The sequence below is a fragment of the Vipera ursinii genome, assembly GCF_947247035.1.
Source record: "Vipera ursinii genome assembly, chromosome: 1".
NCBI classification, from domain to species: Eukaryota; Metazoa; Chordata; class Lepidosauria; order Squamata; family Viperidae; genus Vipera; species Vipera ursinii.
Window position 1 is genome coordinate 288,445,318 of NC_139512.1, and position 21,141 is coordinate 288,466,458.

Here is a 21,141-nt window from a genome sequence, read left to right on the forward strand (position 1 = left end):
TTTGGCTGATAAGCAGGGGTGCAATTCTCAAACAATTCTTAGTGTCCAGTTATTTAAAAGTAACAGGATCTGGATGAGAGGATTACGAAGTCCCAAATGCAGTAAATTCTTAAATTTATATTCCATTCTATTATTATTACATTAGACTCTTTCCCCCTAAATATCAACTTCTAAATCACATCCCCCAAATATCTAATTTTCCTTGCAAGCTTTCAAAGTACTCCAGATCATACTGTTCATGACAGAGAGATATACTATGTTGCTATGGGGTTCTTATAATTATATTAAAAACATTTGAAATCTTGCTTAGTTAGAAATTAGTAAAGGAATTGGTTTATGAAGACACAAAAAACAAAAACCATGATCTTTGCTGATGGTCTTCATAAATGGTCACTTCAGTACACACAGCTTTGTTAACTGACTGCAACAGCAAAAGCCACAATACAGCACACTTATGCACACTCACACACCACTCAGCGGACAAGTCAACAAACTGGAGTAGAAGCCAAGATCTTTCTACCTCTTTTCATAACAGGTTAGTGCTCGCCCTCAGTGTTGGTGTACAGTTTTTATGGCAGGGGAAAATTGGGATGTTTCTGCCCTACAAAAATAAATGTGTTTAATGCTTTAGTTTGAACCTGTGCAAAGGTTGAAAAATAAGATTCAAAGGCATTGGCACACACATATTGTTAAACAAACCCAAAGACCCAAGTCTTAAAGGTGGCTTTGATCAGAAAATGTAGAGTGAAATGGATCCAGTCTAATAACATTTTATTTGTCATATTTTGTCACTTAAAAGGTTTCTGGGACAGCATCGAGGTGGCATTGTTAAGCAGCTTCTTTGATAGTGCTGTTTAAATTATTCCCAGTCATTTCACCAGGGCCTGACTTGTAACATCTCCTGGTAGCTTGAGGTCAGCGTCAACAAAACCCACATAATATCAGAGGACAATCTGTCAGTCATAAGGCTCACAAGTTTACAAACTTACCACATTTCGTGTGAATTTCTCAAATGATGTTCGGCGATCCAGTGTATTTCCCAACTTGTGAAAGAAAAAAAATATAAAGGGGAAACAAAAGCAAAAGAAGCAAAAAAAAAAAACCATGAAAATAAAAGCACAATGAAGCAATGGTTTGCTATAACACAAAGGTCTTAAAAAGAAACCCACAACACAAAAGCAAGTGCAGAAGATGAAATGCTCATAGAAATAGAAGGGGAATAAATAAATTTCCCCTCACAATTTTCCCCTAATGCAGAAAGATGTATAGGTTGCCCACCTGAACATAGTCTTAGGCATGCAGAGGAACATAGAGTAGCTGGAAGGGGCGGGGCAGAGAGAATCACACTTGGCAACCAGAGCAGTTGACCCATGCTTCATCCTCCCCACCCCACTCCTTACATGGATGTCTGCCTGGGTCAGCTTTGACAGTGCTGATTCACTGGGTGAAGAACAGCACTGACGTACAAGATCAGAGGTTTGCTTAGAATTAACTGCCAAGCTGATCAAACTGAGATAATACAAAACAAAACATGAAATTGAAACAGGACAAGAAGCCCTGCACATTCTGCCAATTACGTGACCACTTACACAATCTAAGAACATGAACTATTTAAAAAAAAAAAACTAGCCCTCTTCTGTTTAAGAAAGATCTCCATTTATTTACTGCATTAATAGTACCTCAACAGTGAGGAGTGGTGTTAATTTTAAATAGTTTTCAAGGCACACATGCTATTAAATGTTAGGGCAATGCATTGCTTTAAGTTCCTTGTATCCTTTTAAATGCTAAATAGCACAAGTGGAGTGATCTAGATCAGGGGTCCCCAACCCCCGGTCCAGCATGCCAGCAGCCGGGCCACAAAAACATGCAAAGCCCCATCCACTGGATGCAGGCAGCACGCAAACCATGCCCCCTCCGGTACGCAGAAAAACCTCCACGTAATCAGTCCCCGGTGCCCAAAAGGTTGGGACCTCTGATCTAGATCAGATCCCTGCTGTACAGGGAGTTGGTTTTTTCTCTGCTGCCACAAGCCCAACAAGAAGCCTCACCATGTTGCTATTAGGTCCCAGAGCCAATACAAACTTTGAAAGGGAATTTATTTTTGTTGTATCCCTAGTTGATGCCTTCTCATACTTGCTGTTTCGATAGTTTAATTTTGTTTGTTTGTTTCCTAATGCTTTTAACCTTTTAAAGGGGAGGAATATGAACTAACTACAAAACTGGATTATGAATCTGCACTATTGGTTTTCTTATCTTCTGTCTTTCTAATTTTACAGACCGACACAATAGATCATTCCTATGCAAGCATTATTCATTAAATTCTACATATAGCTAGAAAACCTGCTCTCCATGGTTTCTACACCATTTTTTCCCCTACTGGATCTTTGTACATTCAGCACAAGGATCTGAGACAAACTACTTAAGTACCTTATGTTGAATCCAGAGATCTGATGATTATGAGCTCTAAACTAACAGAGTTAACTGAACTTCCTTTTAAGATCTCCATGGAGTGTGGACAGAAATCTACATATACAGATGTACAAGATTGGTGGAAGCAGACTATCCATTCATACCCATTCTCCACAACCAAGCAAGTTCTGTCTGCTCATCCATGTCATTATGGTATTTACTTCGGGGAGCTTACACAAAGGAGCATCCCAGTAGATGGGTTTAGATCATCCAGTAAAGTAAGTAATAATTAGTAACACAGACCCTGGATGACATCTGTGGTCTTCCAAAATGAATAGTCACAGTAATAATAAATATTTTGAAGAAATATAAAAAGTCAAAACCTTCCCAACATCAAACTTCTCAATCATGGAAGGTCTTGGTTCTCCATTAACACACATTATGGAAAGATCTGAAGGAGGTCTCATCTTGTTTGGCTGTGTGCAGAAACTGTCCATGACCAGGACAGTTAAGATAGAATATCTAATCCCAGATTCTTCTAAACCACATAATCTATTTTCAGAGTTTTCTTCTCAAAAAGGAAGATCACTGATAGGGTGGGAATAGTGGCTCGGGTTACCCACTCCTACCATATCACTAGAATTAGGGTAGCCAGTTATCTAGACTTATGCAGAACAATCTGGAGTTTTTGAAGATTGCCCTCTGGAGGATTCTTTTGCATTTGATTTTGTTTCTGTAACCATTCTGGTAGGGTTACTTACTCTGAGCTGCAAAAATCCATACAACTGCTAGATGGCAGCAAAGACTTAGGGTTTCCTTTTGCCACCTAGTGGTCTGTGTTTTTGCAATCTAGATCTGCTAGCCCTACTCTCCAGATGTCTAACAGGATGTGAGATCGAGGCAGTATGAGTACAAGTCTCGGGCATGAGACCGATTTGGTTGTCTCCAAGAAGTTTTTGCATTGGTGAGGCAGAATAGTCCAATCAAGACAAAGGTTGGAAAGGCAAAGAAAATGGCTGAGTATTAAGGCAACTATTTCTTCTTTCTTTTGGTGGCCAAAAGTCCCACCAAGAATGAATGGGGAGAGGAGAGGATAGAGAAAACAAAGCAAGTACTGAGAGTGTTTATGGAGATTCTCAGTCATCCAAGTCATAGCTGTCCCAAAGATGCTTTTTCATGAGGCAACTGGACTTTCGCTTCTCATCCAAGAAGCTTCTTCAGCTCTGACTGGATGCTTCTTGGATAAAAAGCAAAACGTCTTCAAAGAATAACAAGAAAGTATTGTTGCCTCGCAAAAAAGCATATTTGGTACTACTGAGAGTGTTAGAGACAAATGTGTATGGGTAAGAGTATGTAAAGAAGTGTGGTAAGTACACATTTAAAATTATTTGTTATGGCTATATTTTGGGAACATTAAGCCCACTGTCTGTCCTTTCATTGTGTTCTCCTTTCTTACTGTCACTGTCTACCTTTCTGAGGACATTTTAGTGGCCACCCTGACTGGAAGTCTTTTTTTCAGACACAGATCCTGAACAAGACTAACAAGAAAACAGAACTCCCACTAACCAAGGATTTACCTCTCTAAAATTTTGTGTATTTATTAGGTATGGATTGAGTCTTCACTGAACTTACCTTTGCCTAGAAAAAGCTTAGATGAAACAAACTCAGGGTTTGTAGCTTTATACAATTAAATTATATCTGCTGCAAAGTAAGAATCATACTACATCAACTATACTTATATATCTTTCTAAAACCTTTTGACCTGCTCTTATCTTTTTCTGAGTTATAGTCCTACAATGCCTTTCCTAATGATACAAAATGAATGTCAACATGAAATTAATTTGCTCATGCAAAGATGCAAAATGAATATAGGCATAGATCCCACCATCATTATGGGATGCTCAGATTGAACTATACTCTTCACGTACCAGATATACAGCTCATTTACCCAAAAAGAGAAAGTACGATAGACAGGAACCACTGCTGAAAGAACGGAAATATGCAGAAAAGATGAAATAATACCTTCTTCTTGGCCTGCAGTAATTCCTGGTAGGCACTGGATCGTATAAAACGTGGATATGAATCACTTTTCATCAATTTGTAGATGTGCTCCTAAAGTAAAAGAATATAGAAAAGTTTTTCACTTTTGAAATCTGATCTTATTTAAAAAAAAGAAGAAGAAACAAGAAAAATAATGCCGATTATTGTGTACATGTTAAATTCATTCCTAGGGCAGCTTAGAAATCTGGTTCAGTTAACACAGTGCTTATTAAATGATTTCTAATAAAGTTGCAAACTTTAGGGTTTTCAATTAAAGAAATTAGCAAGAATTGACATCAGTCCAAGCGTTATGAGAGTCTTCTGCATAAACTAGTTTACAAGGAATTTGTTTAAGCAAAAAGAGGCTTTGAATGGCCATTTATCTAATTTGCATGAATTAGTCCTTTTATACCTGCAGTGCAAAAATGTCAGATACCCAGAGTTTTGGCTCTGTGACATTCTCAAAATAATGATTGTTTAAGGAAAATCTTCAAACAAAAGAGATTCTTGCCAGATTGCTGAGTTTTGGACGATCACAATCAGTTTGGTCTGATGCCTTATTGCCTTGTGAGTGAAACATTAATAATGCTGAATATTTGGTTGAAATCTTTGTTATCTTTAGAGGAGCAACTATATGGGAGGAGCAAATGAATCCTTCACAGACAAAGAAAAGGTGGGAAGTGAGTGCTTTTTGAAAGCAGACAGAGACAACACAATGTGACACGGAAGACCAAGCCAGAGCAGAAGTTTGGAGTTGGAAATTGGCTAATTGGAAATCTCTCTTGGGCAACCTGTTGCAGGGCATTCAGTTACAGGCCTTCGGTGCTCTGTGTTTCACTTATAATAAACCAAATAGTATTGCAAACAAGCCTCTCCTAACAGGGGTGAAGAGTTGTTTTGGATTTCATATTTATTTATGTTTTTAATTTATATAATTTTATAATTGTAAACCACCTAGAATTACCGTGAGGTAAGATGGGAGGCCTATGAATGTTATAAATAAATAATAAAGAATTAATTAATTAATTAATGTTCATTTGGCTTATATTTTATTTATTTAATTTAATTTTTATACCGCCCTTCTCCCAAAGGGCTCAGGGCGGTGTACAGGGCAATACAATAAAATACAATATATAAAAATTAAAAAGATATTAAATACAATAGCCCAATTTAATAAATTACAAAACGTTAAAAGACCCCCAAACCCATCAGACCAGGCTGGCTTGTTCAAATAAATATGTTTTTAGGTCACGTCAGAAGGAGCGAAGTTCGGGAGCCGTCCGGAGCTCCACCGGTAAACGGTTCCACAGGTCTGGCGCGCCCACAGAGAATGTCCTCCCCCTGGGGGCCGCCAGTCGACACTCTTTCACCGATGGCACCCTAAGGAGGCCCTCTCTGTGGGAGCGCACTGGAAGAATGGAAGTTGATGCCGGCAGTAGATGTTCCCGTAAGTAACCCGGACCCATGCCATTTAGGGCTTTATAGGTCATAACCAGCACCTTGAATCTTACCCGGAGGGCAACTGGAAGCCAATGCAGCTCACAGAGTAGAGGTGTTACATGGGAGTATCGGGAAACTCCCACCACCACTCGCGCGGCTGCATTCTGCACCAGCTGGAGCCTCCGAGTAGTCCTCAAGGGCAGCCCCATGTAGAGAGCATTGCAGTAGTCCAAACGGGAGGTCACGAGTGCATGAGTGACTGTGCGCAAGGCAAATAAATAAATTTATTTCTAAGTTTACTTACTTGTACTACAGCTAATATTACCCTGAGTGATACACATCATAAAAATATAAATGAAATTCCACATAAATTAAAAAGTAATAATCTGTGGCAATAGGGCATTTTTCTCAAGCACATGTCCTAGATGGTTGAAAAGGTCCCCAACCCATGTAAGCTGAAGGGAACAAAGTTGTCCTCCCTTGGGGCTGACCCCGCAGACTTGCTTCACCCTCCCACCACCCCAAAAAAACCTTAGACTTTTTCAAGCGGAAGAAAAAAAAATTATTTTGTACAAGTTTTGAATGCTGGTGATGATTTGGGCTACTTTTATTTTGGAGATTTATATACATATACACATTATATGCTTATTTATATACATATACATACACATACAGTACACATACATATATGCACACACATATACATACATACATTGTTATTATTGATACATTTGGGTTTCTAGTTTTATGGGTCTCTTTTTAATGTCATTGTTTTGTAAATTTGTTATGAGTCTCTGAAATGAGTAAGTACTCAGAGTTTTGTATAATTATAAAATAAATAAAACAATCCAGTAACATAAACAGAGGTTAAAAGAAACATCATAATGAGATGGAAGGAAAGACTGAGCAGGAGGAGAAAGATACAAAATATTCAAAGACTAAGAGCTTTTTCTTTTTTTAAGTATTTCCCTGGTGCTGAAAAGATAACAAATGATAGGGCAATTTGGAAATGGCTACTGAAAAGTCTTCCTCCCAAGTGGTCATCCGCTAAGTTAATATTTGAGGATTTCTACAATCTTTAAAGGTGCAACAGGATTAAAAAGTACATAAAAGACTTCTTCATTTTTAAACAGTAGCACTTCTGTTTAGACAGCTGCCAGCTGATATTTTTCACATAACACAGCTACCAAAAGAAGCGTGCTCAAGCACATAGCTCACATCAGCCTACAGTCCTAAACACAGAGCTGTATCTCAGAAAAACAAAGATAGTAAAGTGTTTCTCAAACCTGACCACTTGACATGCTGGCTGAGGAATTCCAAGAGTTGAAGTTCATACATCTTAAAGTTGTCAAGTTTGAGAAACACTGCACTATCCAATCACTTCTGCTTATGCAAACCTAGGAGACCAACAAGACAGCTGGTATAGAAAATATGTATATAGACAGCCATCTAGTGGCGTGAAAAACTATTAGCATTTTCTGTATAGATTTTAGTAAGTAGAAAAGTTCAGATGCATTTTTAAATAATCTTGTGTCACTCTACATTTCTGGGCCTTGCCAATAAGATGCAGGCAGCTGCAGCCAATGTCTCTGGCCAATTTTACTGTAAGTTGAAAATAAAATTCAAGACATTGGACAGCTGCCTGAAGTTCAACTACTATAGTTAGGAAATGCACAACTAAGTTGATTTAGTTTATACATTTGGAGAAGATTGAATTTGGGTATATATTCTCCAATTCATTTGAGGAAATAAATATTTTTAGTCAAAGTGATTTGGGGTGATTTGGATTAATTAAGTAGCTTGCTTTCTATAAAACAACTATTCAGTTTGCATCTGAAAACCATGTGAGTACACTACAGGTTGTATATTTTGAAGTCAGGTCCTACCTTTTCCTTGTAGTCAGTTTCTTGCGCATGTAGCATCTTGGGGTAGAACAGCCCAACATTTTTATAGGTAATCCCAGTGTCAAATAAACATACCGAGTCCAAAGCAATATATCCCAATTCAAGGGAACAATTTGCTAATAACATGTAATATTTTGGATGAAAGACCATCTATGAAAATTGACTTTTTGTAGAAAATTTACTTCAGTGCAGATTAATATGTTGTCAGGCCTGCCAAGCTCAGCTTGGCGCCTCAAAGGCATCCTGTCATCAAAGGCTGGAAGGGAGAGGGAGGATAGATGGGCAATAAAGCTGTGTGTGTGTGTGTGTGTGTGTGTGTGTGTGTGTGTGTGTGTGTGTGTGTTTGTGTGTGTGTGTGTGTGTGTGTGTGATGGGAAAGAGGGAGGGGGGAATGATAGGTGATCAAGACCATAGAAGCTTGGAACCAGTTTGCACCAGAATCCAAGACCAGGCACTCTGCGAAAGAATGTGGATTACCCCAAAACACCTAAGCATTCTCAAAACTATTTGGCCATTTCTGATTGGCTGAAGATGGACTGGTCATGAGGGGAGGGCTGGGATGAGGGGAAACCTTTCTGTATCCTTTGAGCACGGGAAACCCAGAGCTTTACTGCGACCAACATCTTTTTAATAAAAGAACCTTTCACCTCAACCAAATGGAGCTGAGGGTCTTTCTATCCTAAGGGTTCAGATTGGGACAGATCTGACAGATGTAATGTTGAGCCAAAGAGAGCATTTGTCAAGATAAAAGGAAAGTGTTGTTTCACTTTAAATTACATTGAATTATTTCATCAAATTCTTCCCTAGCCAGAGGGATTCTCAGAGGGATGGGGCAAACAAGTGACGAAAAGAGCACTGTGGCATCTTGACACAAGCTCCATCATGTGCATAAAAAAGCAGGGCTTCCCTTAGTACAGAGGTGTCAAACTCAATTTCACTGAGGGCCACATCAGCATTGTGGTTGCCCTCGGGGGGCCGGGTGGGTATGGCCAGGGTGGGCGTGGCCTACTGGGTGGGTGTGGCTAGAATGCGTATGGCCTACTGGGTGGGCGTGGCCAGCTCTACATCGTTCGCATCAAGGGTGCCTATGGGGGCCTGGGCAGGAGTGGGACAGATCTGGGGGTCTCTGGCAGAAGGAGGGTCTCTGGGCCAGGGCCAAGGCAGTGGGGGCCGTTCCCTCACTGTTTCCAGGATGGCTTCAGGGGCCACATGAAACCACTTCGCGGGCCGGATCTGGCCCCCGGGCCTTGTGTTTGACATGTCTGCCTTAGTACAACACTACTCTGCCTTCATCATACTTTCACCTTCTGTTGTATTAAAAGTTACAGTTTGGAATTCTGTGGCCATTCCCAAAACTTTAGGAGCTGACTTGCTGCTTAGGATCAATGTGCACCTAGCTGAAAGGGGAAGGGGGGGGAGTTGCACTATGTTTCCATTAGTTACATAGTTATTTCTAGAATGTAAATGAAACTTAGTTAGCCTATAAACCACAGTAAATGATATGCTTATTAAGAAACTTTATTATTAGAGATTTTTTTCTTGTTGATTCAGAGAAATTATATCTTGGATTGATTGGCCCAAACCTATTTTTAATTAGCAGCAAGTTATTAAAACAGGATTTAAGCTGAATTTCTAGGATATTGCATGCATATAGTGCTCTTTGTTAAATATAAATCTGGAATATTATTAAAAAAAGGAATGGTAAAGCCAGAAACAGTTTTTCACACCCCTATTTCTCCACCAAGACACTGGAATACCTCGGGGACCACCTGCTGCCGGCGTCAACCCCCCTCCGCCCTGTGCGTTCCCACAGAGAGGGCCTCCTCAGGGTGCCTCCAGTCAGAGAATGCCGGCTGGTGGCCCCCAGGGGGAGGGCCTTCTCTGTGGGCGCCCCGGCCTTATGGAATGAACTGCCGGTGGAGCTCCGGATGGCACCGGATCTCCGCTCCTTCCGGCGCGGGTTAAAGACCCACCTGTTTGAACAAGCTGGCCTGGCCTGATGGGGAGTTAATTTGGGTTTTTAAATATTTGTATATTTTACTGTTTTATCTTGGGCATTAATTTAATTCTATTTTAACTTTTGTAGTTTTGTACTTTTATTATTTGCCCTGTTCACCGCCCTGAGTCCCTAGGGAGAAGGGCGGTATAAAAATTTAAAAAAAAAAAATACATATCTGTACAAATAATTCTACCAACCTGAGCATCGCCAAATGTATATCGCCCTGGTTCCTTCACATTCTGTGTGGTTTTGTCATAACTTTTTGAGTCTAGATTAATGGCACTTGGTGCTCCAGGGGCCAGGAATTCTTGCCAGATTTCCTGTACTCTGACAGGAACGTCACGAATGGGTCTCTTCTTCAGACCTTCCACCGCTAACCAAAACCTAAATAAGAAAATGGGTAAACAGTAGTAATGAACTGGATATTGAATCATCTTGAAAGGTTGGTTTGATTTTTAAAGTATCCCTTTAAAAAAGTACATGTAAAAGCCTGAAAACATTGCCTCATCTATCCGAGGTCTCATTTCACTTTAGTGTGAGGTAGATGAATCCAGCCATTTCGCATCCACATTTATGGTTGTTGGGTTTTTTTTTTAATTCAAAGTTCTTGTCCATGTTCATATTACTTCTGAGATGTTTCAAAATAACTCTAAATATTAACTTAAATACATGTCTAAAGTATCTTTTTTTCTCAAAAATTTGATGGATAAAAAAGGAACTAGAGTAAGGAACTAGTACATTTTGTACAGACTTGTCAGAATTTGCAGTGATTGATATCTGCTACTATCTTACTCTTTGAGTTCAAAGCAGCTGAACATGTGTCTCCAATGTCAGGGCAACTGTATTTAAGGCACTGTTATTTTATTTATTAGGCATATCTTGTGGACAGAGACAGGAGGAGGAGAAAAAGGATAAATGACAAAACCCTGCACTGTTGTGATTCAAGTTCTATCCCTTTTATATGTGCATCATGGTGGCACATGTTGTTTTTGCTCAGTGGTGGGATTCAAATATGTGAACAACCGGTTCTCTGTGTGGATGCCACTTCCAGAAGTCCATTCTGGGCCTGGGCAGCAAAAAATTAGCTACCAGTTCTACCGAACTGGGTGCAAACTGGCTAAATCCCACCACTGGTTTTACTATTTTAACCAAAATAACAGAACCTATCAGTGCTGTGGTTGTAGATATGGGAACTAAAGGCAATATTGGCTCATTTTGTATTCAGTGACCCCTTTCAGTAATCTATCATCCTACTTAAAAACTAAGAGACATGACAGTATATGGTCTAAAAATGGAAAAATTGTGATATTATAATCATTGTGGCATTGTAGATAGCCATGGTTTTAAGTACGTCCATAATTAGTCACAACACTAAACAGAATTTATCAGTATAAGAGAGGTACTATGTTTGATTAGGGACGTGGTGGCTCAGTGGGTTAGGATGCTGAGCTTGTCGATCAGAAGGTCGGCAGTTTGGCGGGTCGAATCCCGAGTGCCGCGTAACAGAGTGAGTGCCTGTTACTCGTCCCAGCTTCTGCCAACCTAGCAGTTCGAAAGCACGTAAAAATGCAAGTAGAAAAATAGGGACCACTACGGTGGGAAGGTAACAGCATTCCGTGCGACTTTGGCGTCTAGTCATGCCGGCCACATGACCATGGAGACGTCCTCGGACAAGCACTGGCTCTTTGGCTTTGAAACGGAGATGAGCACCGGCCCCTAGAGTTGGAAACAACTAGCACGCATGTGCAGAGGAACCTTTACCTTTTACTATGTTTGATTTGAAAAAAATCCTCTCTATAGAGTTTTCTTTAGGATTCTAATCTGATTTGGCAAGAAAAGATATATGAAACATCAGAGTCAGACAGGAATGTGTGACAGGAATCTAGTGATGGGTTTGCCTTCTTTCCTCTTTCCTCTCTACTTCTATTCATGGAAGACAGTGTGGTCAATTTTCATCATCCCTTTAGTTTTCTGCAGCCTTCTGTGATAGATGTCATTTTAATCCCTAGATAAGTACATCCTGCATTATATGTGTATGTGTGCAAGATGAGAGCCAGTCTGGTGCAGTGGTTAAAGCACCAGGCTAGAAACCAGGAAACTGTGCATTCTAGTCCTGCCTTAGGTACAAAAGCCAGTCACTCTCTCAGCCACTGATGTCAGACTTAGTCGACAAGCCAGTCGGTTAATTCCTGTTGCAACCTTTGATCTGAAAAAAGCAGACCCTGAACTTGTGGAAAAAACATGGAGAAGGAGGAAGAGGAGGAGGACAAAATAAATCCTTGACTATCTGTGGTCAGTGGGACATCAGGTGCTAAGAATCAATGTACCTGGATTTATACCTTTAACATTCTAACCCAGGGGTGGGCAACTATGGCAACTTTATGACCTATGGACCTCACAACTGACTCAGGAATTCTGGGAGTTGAAATCCACAGGTCATAGTTGCCCACCCCATCCAAATAATCTTCAACACTTCACAGACTAGAACAGATATGTCAAACACAAGGCCCGGGGGCCAGATCCGGCCCGTGAAGTGGTTTCATGCGGCCCGCGAAGCCATCCTGGAAACAGTGAGGGAACGGCCCCCACTGCCTTGGCCCTGGCCCAAAGACCCTCCTTCTTCCAGAGACCCTCAGATCTGTCCCACTCCTGCCCAGGCCCCCATAGGCACCCTTGATGCGAACGATGTAGAGCTGGCCATGCCCACCCAGTAGGCCACACGCACTTTAGCCATGCCCACCCAGTAGGCCATGCCTACCCAGGCCACACCCATCTGGCCCCCTGAGGGCAACCGCAATGCTGATGCGGCCCTCAATGAAATTGAGTTTGACACCTCTGGACTAGAAGAAGCAATGAAAAATAAGGCTTGCCCTCTTGCTTATTCCACTAAACCAATGCACTGACTGTAAGGAGTATGTCATTGGATTAAAATTCTTTGGATTAAGTAATTGACAGTTTGGTCTGGTTTAGAAGAGAATAATTACTCTTGTGCAGAAAACTGTGCAGAAAATCACAGTATAAACAAGTCAATATTTAAATATCTATTTAAATTATGTAACAGGATAGTTCACACCAAAGAACAATTTCTTTCACATAATCAACCTTAAATAACAGCTCACAAGGATAGATCAGTAACAATATTCAGTCCAGGCATCTGATCTCTCTTTGACTCTCTAACATGGAGTATTCATCAAGCGAGAGATCTCTTCCTCTTCATCCAGCTGGCCTTTCAATAAGGTCACAATTTATGTTCCTCCTAGTTCGGAAGGAAAGAAGGCTACCTACACCACTGGCACTTTCAGCAATGCTGTGCTAAGAGTATTTATCAGGTATGGGGGACAGGTTTGGCCTTTTTTATTTTGCATCTTAAGAAATAGATACCCACCTACAAACAAAATTCATGCTTAACAAAAATTTATACCAACAAAAATTCAGCAGTAGTGATCGTTCATGCAATGGATTGTGGCTGTAACATTTATGGTTAAAGACACTGTAAGATAATAGTGGAGATATGGGAGCTGCATTTCAGTATAGATCATGGGTTCCCAACCAGAGGTGCTCACACAACCCCTGGGGTCGCGAGATGATATTCCAAGGGGTGCGAAAGCTTGGGTTTTCATCAAAATTATAAGAAAGAATGCAGACAGGTAACAGGTACTTAAGGATACCACTTCCAGGCTTCCTATGGTTTTTGCCATGTCTGCCTGATTTCAAAGCATTTTGTGGCAAGAGAATCAATGTTTATTTACTTTTTGGCAGAGAAAGCAACAAGAATGATTAGGGGGTTGGAAGTTAAAACATATAAAGTCGGGTGTGAGTCTCTCTTTTTGAGATGCGGCCCTGGTGCGCAGTTGGGCTTGCTGCTGGTGTACCTTTCGCCTAGTCACGCAGCAGCAGCCCTGCCTGAGCTGCTTGATGTCCTCTCGGGGCTGGTGGTTGAGTTCCCGAAACTTATAGTTTTGGGGGACTTTAACCTACCATCGCTGGGAGGATCATCTGAGTTAGCTCGGGAGTTCATGGCCTCCATGACGGCCATGGACCTGACGCAAGTAATTACGGGACCGACTCATGAAGGAGGCCACACCCTTGACCTTGTTTTCTTGTCTGGACGGTGGTTAGATGATCTTGGTGGGGGCTCTCCAATTATTATGCCCCTGTCATGGACCGATCATCATCTCCTGCGGCTGGTCTTCCGTTTTGCCACCCCCCGCCGTGGGGGTTTGGAACCACTCAAATGGTACCGCCCCAGACGCTTAATGGATCCCCAAAGGTTCCAGGCGGCGCTGGGGTCCCCACCTGCCTCCCTCACTCACAGCTCGGCCGAGGCCCTAGTGGAGGCCTGGGAAAGGACGGCCACTGAGGCTCTTGACCGAGTTGTACCCTTGCGGCCCCTGACCCGGCGCAGATCCCGTCGGGCTCCATGGTTCTCTGCGGAGCTCCGGGAGATGAAGCGTCGGAGACGGGGCCTAGAGAGCGGTTGGAGGTCCAGCCGATCCGAACCCGACCGATTGCGACTAAGAGCCTATATTAGGTCTTATCTCGCTGCAATTAGGGAGGCGAGGTCTAACCACTTCGCCACCCTTATTGCGTCCGCAGATAATCGCCCGGCCGCCCTGTTTAGGGTGACTCGCTCCCTCCTAAATCAGGAGGTGAGGGAGGATCCCTTGCAGGGACGTGCCGAGGAGTTTAACCAACATCTGTCGGACAAAATCGCTCGGATTCGGACCGGTTTGGACTCTGACTGGGCAGAGTCTGACGATCAGGACACGGGTGGTCTTGTCGATATCATCTGGGAGGAGTTTGATTCTGTAACTCCGGAGGAAGTGGACAGGATCATGGGGAGGCTGAGCACCACCACATGTTTACTGGACCCGTGCCCTTCCTGGCTGGTTTATGCAGCCCGGGAGAGGACACGCAGCTGGTTCCAGGCAGTTATATCGGCCTCTTTGAGTGAGGGTATCTTCCCCGCCGTCTTGAAGGAGGCGGTGGTGAGGCCTCTCCTCAAGAAGCCTGCCCTGGACCCGGCTGTATTGAACAACTTTCGTCCTGTCTCCAACCTTCGCTTTCTTGCGAAGGTTGTTGAGAGTGTGGTGGCGCATCAGCTCCCTTTGGTCCTGGATGAAGCGGATTATCTAGACCCGTACCAATCGGGTTTCAGGCCCGGGTACAGCACGGAGACGGCATTGGTCGCGCTGGTGAATGATCTCTGGAGGGCTCGGGACAGGGGGCATTCCTCTGTCCTAGTCCTATTAGACCTCTCGGCGGCTTTCGATACCATCGACCATGGTATCTTGCTGCGGCGTCTCAGGGGATTGGGAGTGGGAGGCACAGTTTTACAGTGGTTCTCCTCCTATCTCTTGGGACGTTCGCAGTCGGTGTTGGCAGGGGGGCAGAGGTCGACCGCGAGGTCTCTCATTTGTGGAGTTCCTCAGGGGTCGGTCCTCTCGCCTCTCCTGTTCAACATCTACATGAAGCCGCTGGGTGAGATCATTCGTGGCTTTGGAGTTGGGTACCATCAGTACGCTGATGATACCCAACTTTTCTTTTCGACCCCAAACCACCCCAGTGATGCCCTCAACGTGATGTCCCGTTGCCTGGAGGCGGTTCGGGTCTGGATGGGGAGGAACAGACTCCAGCTCAACCCCGACAAGACTGAGTGGCTTTGCATACCTTCGTCCCGGGTTTATTCGGACATTCCACCTCTAGTTATGGGGGGTGAACTATTACCCCCCGTAGATAGGGCTCGCAACTTGGGGGTCCTCCTAGATTCACGGCTCACTTTGGAAGACCATATAGGAGCCGTGACTAGGGGGGCCTTCGCACAGGTTCGCCTGGTGCGTCAGTTGCGGCCCTATCTTAGCCGGGACGATTTATGCACGGTCACTCATGCGCTCGTGTCCTCTCGTCTGGACTACTGCAACGCTCTCTACATGGGGCTGCCCTTGAGGACTACTCGGAAGCTCCAACTGGTACAGAATGCAGCCGCGAGAGTGGTGTTGGGAGTCTCCCGATACTCCCACGTTACGCCTCTGCTCCGTGAGCTGCATTGGTTGCCAGTTGTCTTCCGGGTGAGATTCAAGGTACTGGTAACGGTATTTAAAGCACTCCATGGCATGGGGCCGGAGTACCTCAGGGAACATCTGCTGCCGGCATCAAGCTCCCTGCGCCCTGTGCGTTCCCACAGAGAGGGCCTCCTCAGGGTGCCACCGATCAGAGAATGTCGATTGGTGGCCCCCAGGGGGAGATCCTTCTCTGTGGGCGCTCCGGAGCTGTGGAATCAGCTACCGGTTGAGCTCCGGATGGCGCCCGATCTTCGCTCCTTTCGTCGCGATCTTAAGACATTTCTGTTTGTACAAGCCGGCCTAGCCTGAGGGGGAGTGTTGGGGTTATTTTATTTTTGTTTTTTTAACTTTTCTGGGGGTTTTTAGTGTTGTATTTATACTGTTTTAATTAGGGCAATTTGTTTAATCTTTTTTAATGTTTGTATTCACTATTTTATTCTGCCCTGTGAACCGCCCTGAGTCCTCAGGGAGAAGGGCGGTATATAAATGTTATTAAATTAAATTAAATTAAATAAAGGACAGTTACGGGAAATGGGTACGACAAGTTTAATGAAAAGAAGGACTGATAGCAGTGTTCCAATATTGGAGGGGCTCCTACAAAGATGTCAAACTATTTTGCCTAGCACCAAAAGGCAAGTTGAGAAACAATGGATGGAAATTAAACAAAGAAAGAAGCAATCTAGAGCTAAGGAGAAATTTTCCTAACAGTGAGAGCAATCAACCAATGGATCAGTTTGCCTTCAGAAGTTGTGAGTGCTCCATCACTGGAGGCTCTCAACAAGAGACTGGACAACCATTTATCTGAAATGGTATAGGGTCTCCTGCTTGAGCAGAGGGGTTGGTCTAGAAGACCTCCAAGGTCCTCCCCCCTCATTATATTATTTTATGTTCTATGTTCTATCTCCTATGATTTATATTGGAGTTAATCGCATATTGGAACGAAAATGGACAATGCAAATAATAATGAAACACAACGACAAAGCTGAGACCAAGAGTAGGAACAAGTCAAAGAAGCATCAGAAGAAGTCTGAGTCTCAGAGGAATAACAGATGCTCCAAAGAACTCAAATAGAGGAATTGTTGCTGCAGACAAAAATGGCAACTGAGTCACGCACCTTCTTATTTTTCAATAAATATGCTGCTTTGGATTTGGATAAAGAGCTGTCATGCCTAGAGGACAAGGAACAAGTGGAAAATAGGGAATAACCTAAGGACAAAAGGGCAGAGGAAGATAAATTTACTTTGAGAAATACATGACATGGCAAGAAGCACTATCAAAAGATAAAGGAAAAAAGAACCCAAGCCATAAGATATATTATAGGAACGAAAGTAAAACAGAAAAGAACTAATCAGTGTTCCTCTTTGATTTTTGGCTAAATTTTGTTGGGCTTGATCTTTATTCTGTGTCTATAAATATATGGCATCGATGCAGAGTGCAGAGAAGACTGACAAAAATAGTGAGATTTGGAGGCTCAATCCTACAAACAACATCAGTTGAAGGAACTTGGTGTATTTACCCTAAAGAAGAGAAGGTTATGGAGAGACATGTAGCCATTGTCCAATATATGAAGGACTATCACAAGGAAAAGGGTGTGGATTTATTTTGCATAGCAACTGCGAATATGACGAGAAGCAACAAGTGGAAGCTTTTCAGTGAAGATTTGAAATAAGGAAGAATTTCCTGACTGGGAGAGCCATTAAAAAGTGAAACTGTTTGGCTCCTGATGAGGGTGGAAGTAGTCAAGAAAAGATTGGACAGCCATTTGTCTGGCATAGTATGAAAAGTCTCTAAGAATGTGTTGCAGTCTATGTGCATCTGGTGTGGTATCCATACAATTATCAATGTGGATCAGCAAATTTCAAATCTTTTATGACTCCATTCTACAAACAAATCATCTGTATTTCTACAAATTTCTGTTTCCTTAAGCTGAAAATTCATCTCATAATTTTTACTACTCGTGTGAATCCCTGAAAGCTCAAAAGATTTTGTAACATTATATTAAAATAATGTATCTGTATTGTTTATTTATTAGTGCAATAAAACTTTTATCTACATCCTTAAGAAATTGCCCTTCTATTGCTAACATCTTTAGAAAGAAAAAAAAAACAAGGAAGCACCCAAACATGCATATCCACAGGGTTGATATTTTAATTCAGCTACAGCTCCTTCTACTACATTAAATGTTTCTCTCCTGTCCAGGATTAATCAGCAAGACAAAGTATATGTTCAATAGCCTCACCCTTTGGCTGTTATCTTCCTAGGGAAATGTCTTGATTTTTTCCTTGAAAACATTTCACTTCTCATCCAAGAAGCTTCTCATTCATGAAGCTTTGTAATAGATGAGTTGCCAAATGGATGATCAAGATTCCTAAAGGTAAAGGTAAACATTCCCCCGCACATGGGTGCTAGTCGTTTCCAACTCTAGGGGCCGGTGCTCATCTCTGTTTCAAAGCCGAAGAGGACATCTTGTCCGAGGACATCTCCGTGGTCATGTGGCCGGCATGAGTAGACACCAAAGGTGCATGGAACGCTGTTACCTTCCCACCATAGCGGTCCCTATTTTTCTACTTGCATTTTTACGTGCTTTTAAACTGCTAGGTTGGCAGAAGCTGGGACGAGTAACAGGCGCTCACTCTGTTACGCGGCACTCGGGATTCGACCCGCCAAACTGCCGACCTTCTGATCGACAAGCTCAGCGTCCTAACCCACTGAGCCACCACGTCCCTCATAGACATTCCTAGGGAAATGCTATTTCAGCCAGATCACCCTATACTTAATTTTTCTCTAGAATTAGTAAATTCCTTTTAAACGGGGAATAGAAAGAAAGTTGGCTTTACAAAGCAGGTAGCAACGTTGACCTTAAATACATGAAAATCTGCTCTTCTTTTATTTCTCCTGTTCTAAGCATCAGAAAAAAAACAATAATAATGCAGCAGAGATTAATACAATTAACATGATGATAATGATCACTGGCAAAATAATCCTTCTTCTCAGGAAGGCTGAGCAATTCCCCTCTGACAGATTGCTTACTGGTTATACTCCCCTAACTGGGAACAGAGAAGTGGAAACCTCACCGATGTCTTCCCAGAAGGGATTGTATAAGCTAGACCAGATGTGCAATTGGACTCCTGCTGTTGCCTCAAGAGTAACAGCAGGTGGGGGAAGGTGAGGCCTGCTGAGCACACTGAGGAGAAATAACAGATTCATTCCAGGTATAAGATGTCTCCTTAGACAGCCCAGATATCAACGAGTGGAGAAAAAGGCTAACCTTAAATTCTCTGAACTAAATTCAGACTCCAGATATTTGAGGAACTGTTCTCTTCCTACTGGGTCTTTCAGAGCTTCATCCATTCCAAAGCCCCATCGCTTTACTCTTTGCTGATTTGGCTCTTTGCTGAAAGGAAACAAGCAAACAAACAATCCCTCAGACTTGTTGAAGTAACTCAATTGGCCATGTACCTGCCTTGCTAGTGGGAGAAGATGGTGCAGGCCATGTAAAGTAACCTAATCACATATGAGGCTACTTGAACTGCATATTAGTTTAACTGCGGTAAATGTGTGCTGCACTACAGCTATGGTACAGGAAGATATCTAAGGCTTTTTTTCATGCTAAAGTTCGAAAAATGTTAATCTCCTAAATAGCATCAGTTCAGTTCAGCATTTCGGCCAAGAAAAATAATCCCATTAGTGTATTTGGTTCCACTATCATTAGGCTCTGTCGTTAGCACATTCACACGGGTAGTTATATGGAAACTGTACTATTTTCAGCATGGTGCAATTCCTCCACCACATCTGTGTGTGTGTTTTTTCTCCCTTGCTTTACACTAGCAAGTAATCCTAATGAGAGAGCATTGCTGGATAACATGCACAAAAGAGAATTTAGAAACATAAAACCTCAGTCCCTGCTATAATCCTTGATTGTCTTTGACTAAGGAAAACCTTTACCCGGGGAACATTGTGGGAAAAAATATTATTTCTCCGTCTTTCTTGCTATGTGATTTTTTTTAAAAAAAAACCTGATGCTCCTGAATATCTGTTATTTATTTGGGGGGGAAAAGACCAAATTCACCCCCAACATACCTTGCTTCTGTTTCCCAGAAAGTAGTATCATCTGACAGCCAAGGATTAGAAGGATCAGGTGGCATCAGAAAAGGGTCGTATTCCACATACTGCTCAGTATAAGCTAATAGACTGGAAAAACAGAATCCGCTAACATTTTTACAATGCCTTTATTACATAGTACAGTGTTAAGAACCTATTTTTAGAAAGAAAGGTCCTTTGGTGCTAAATACATTTTTTTCCCCTGTTATGTTGGAATCAATCATTTAATAATTGCCTTCCTTCCCCTCGCCATTTTTCATGAATACAGAAAATGGCAGCTTTTGACTTTAACCAAATTCGCGGTAATATACATACCTTTCTGCAACTTTTGACATTTTTAACCGATGTCTGTCTAGCTGCATTTGCCCATATTTTATCTATGAAAGGCAAAAACAAACAACTGATAAACCAAGTCTAAGGTTTGAGTAAACAGAGACAAATCTGGCCTAAGAAAAATGGAGCATTTTGTATGAACTCATGCTAAGCCATGAGCCCTTACGCACTGAGCTGTTTATAAATTCAAGAGAAGGCACAGTCCAGCTCAGGTAAAGATTTCATAACAGTACAGTCACAGTCAGTAACATTGAAAGGACTTTTGCCATTATATCTAAAAGGATGTGGATTTTTGCAGATCCAGATCCTTAAAACTCCCAATAAAACAAAAAGGATACAAATGGATAATTTTGGATAATTATTTTATATTTAGGATACAAATGTATTTAGTTTGGGGTAATTAGATTGTCATCAATCTAACCAGACCCCCCCCCTTTCCCTACCCCTATAGTCACACATACAGATGTGTTCCATAATATTTATTAAAATCAGGATTCAAAGCAAGTCTGAGCATAAAAATCACTCAGAAGTTCAAGTATGTCATACCCTAAAATAAGATCAACAGTCCACATTACATTGCACCTCATGGAAAACTGTTGAAATATTGGGTTTGCAATAAAACATGCACGGTTCATAAAGATTTTCCATGAGAATAATTGGGGCAGATAGAATTCTCATGGCTGGCAGAAGTAGTAGTTTCACCTCATCCTCAGTCCTCTCCAGTCACATACCTTGGAGTTAGGACCACTATGCCAAGTATGAGAGAAGCAGAATTAAGTGAGGGAAGCACAGATTGGAAATAGAAGTATCTATCTAAAGAGCCCTGGTGACACAATGGTCAAATTGCAGTATT

General features: G+C 42.1%; 1 protein-coding gene across 12 annotated transcripts in view; it reads right to left on the reverse strand.

Annotated features, from left to right (window-relative positions):
* The window catches only part of RGS7 (regulator of G protein signaling 7), a gene marked incomplete at both ends in the record, with an annotated part of 185,598 nt that overhangs the window by 2,561 nt on the left and 161,896 nt on the right, over positions 1–21,141 (reverse strand). For 4 of the 12 annotated variants that reach the window (XM_083349939.1, XM_083349933.1, XM_083349940.1 and 1 more), the window contains 5 exons: positions 4,432–4,521; positions 9,990–10,176; positions 19,123–19,248; positions 19,935–20,045; positions 20,271–20,332. In XM_083349939.1, coding sequence (XP_083206065.1) covers positions 4,432–4,521; positions 9,990–10,176; positions 19,123–19,248; positions 19,935–20,045; positions 20,271–20,332 — 576 coding nt within the window. Of the gene's footprint in view, positions 1–526; positions 602–989; positions 1,044–4,431; positions 4,522–9,989; positions 10,177–19,122; positions 19,249–19,934; positions 20,046–20,270; positions 20,333–21,141 lie in introns of those variants that run through there. The other 8 variants (XM_083349937.1, XM_083349932.1, XM_083349935.1 and 5 more) reach the window with 5 other exon arrangements.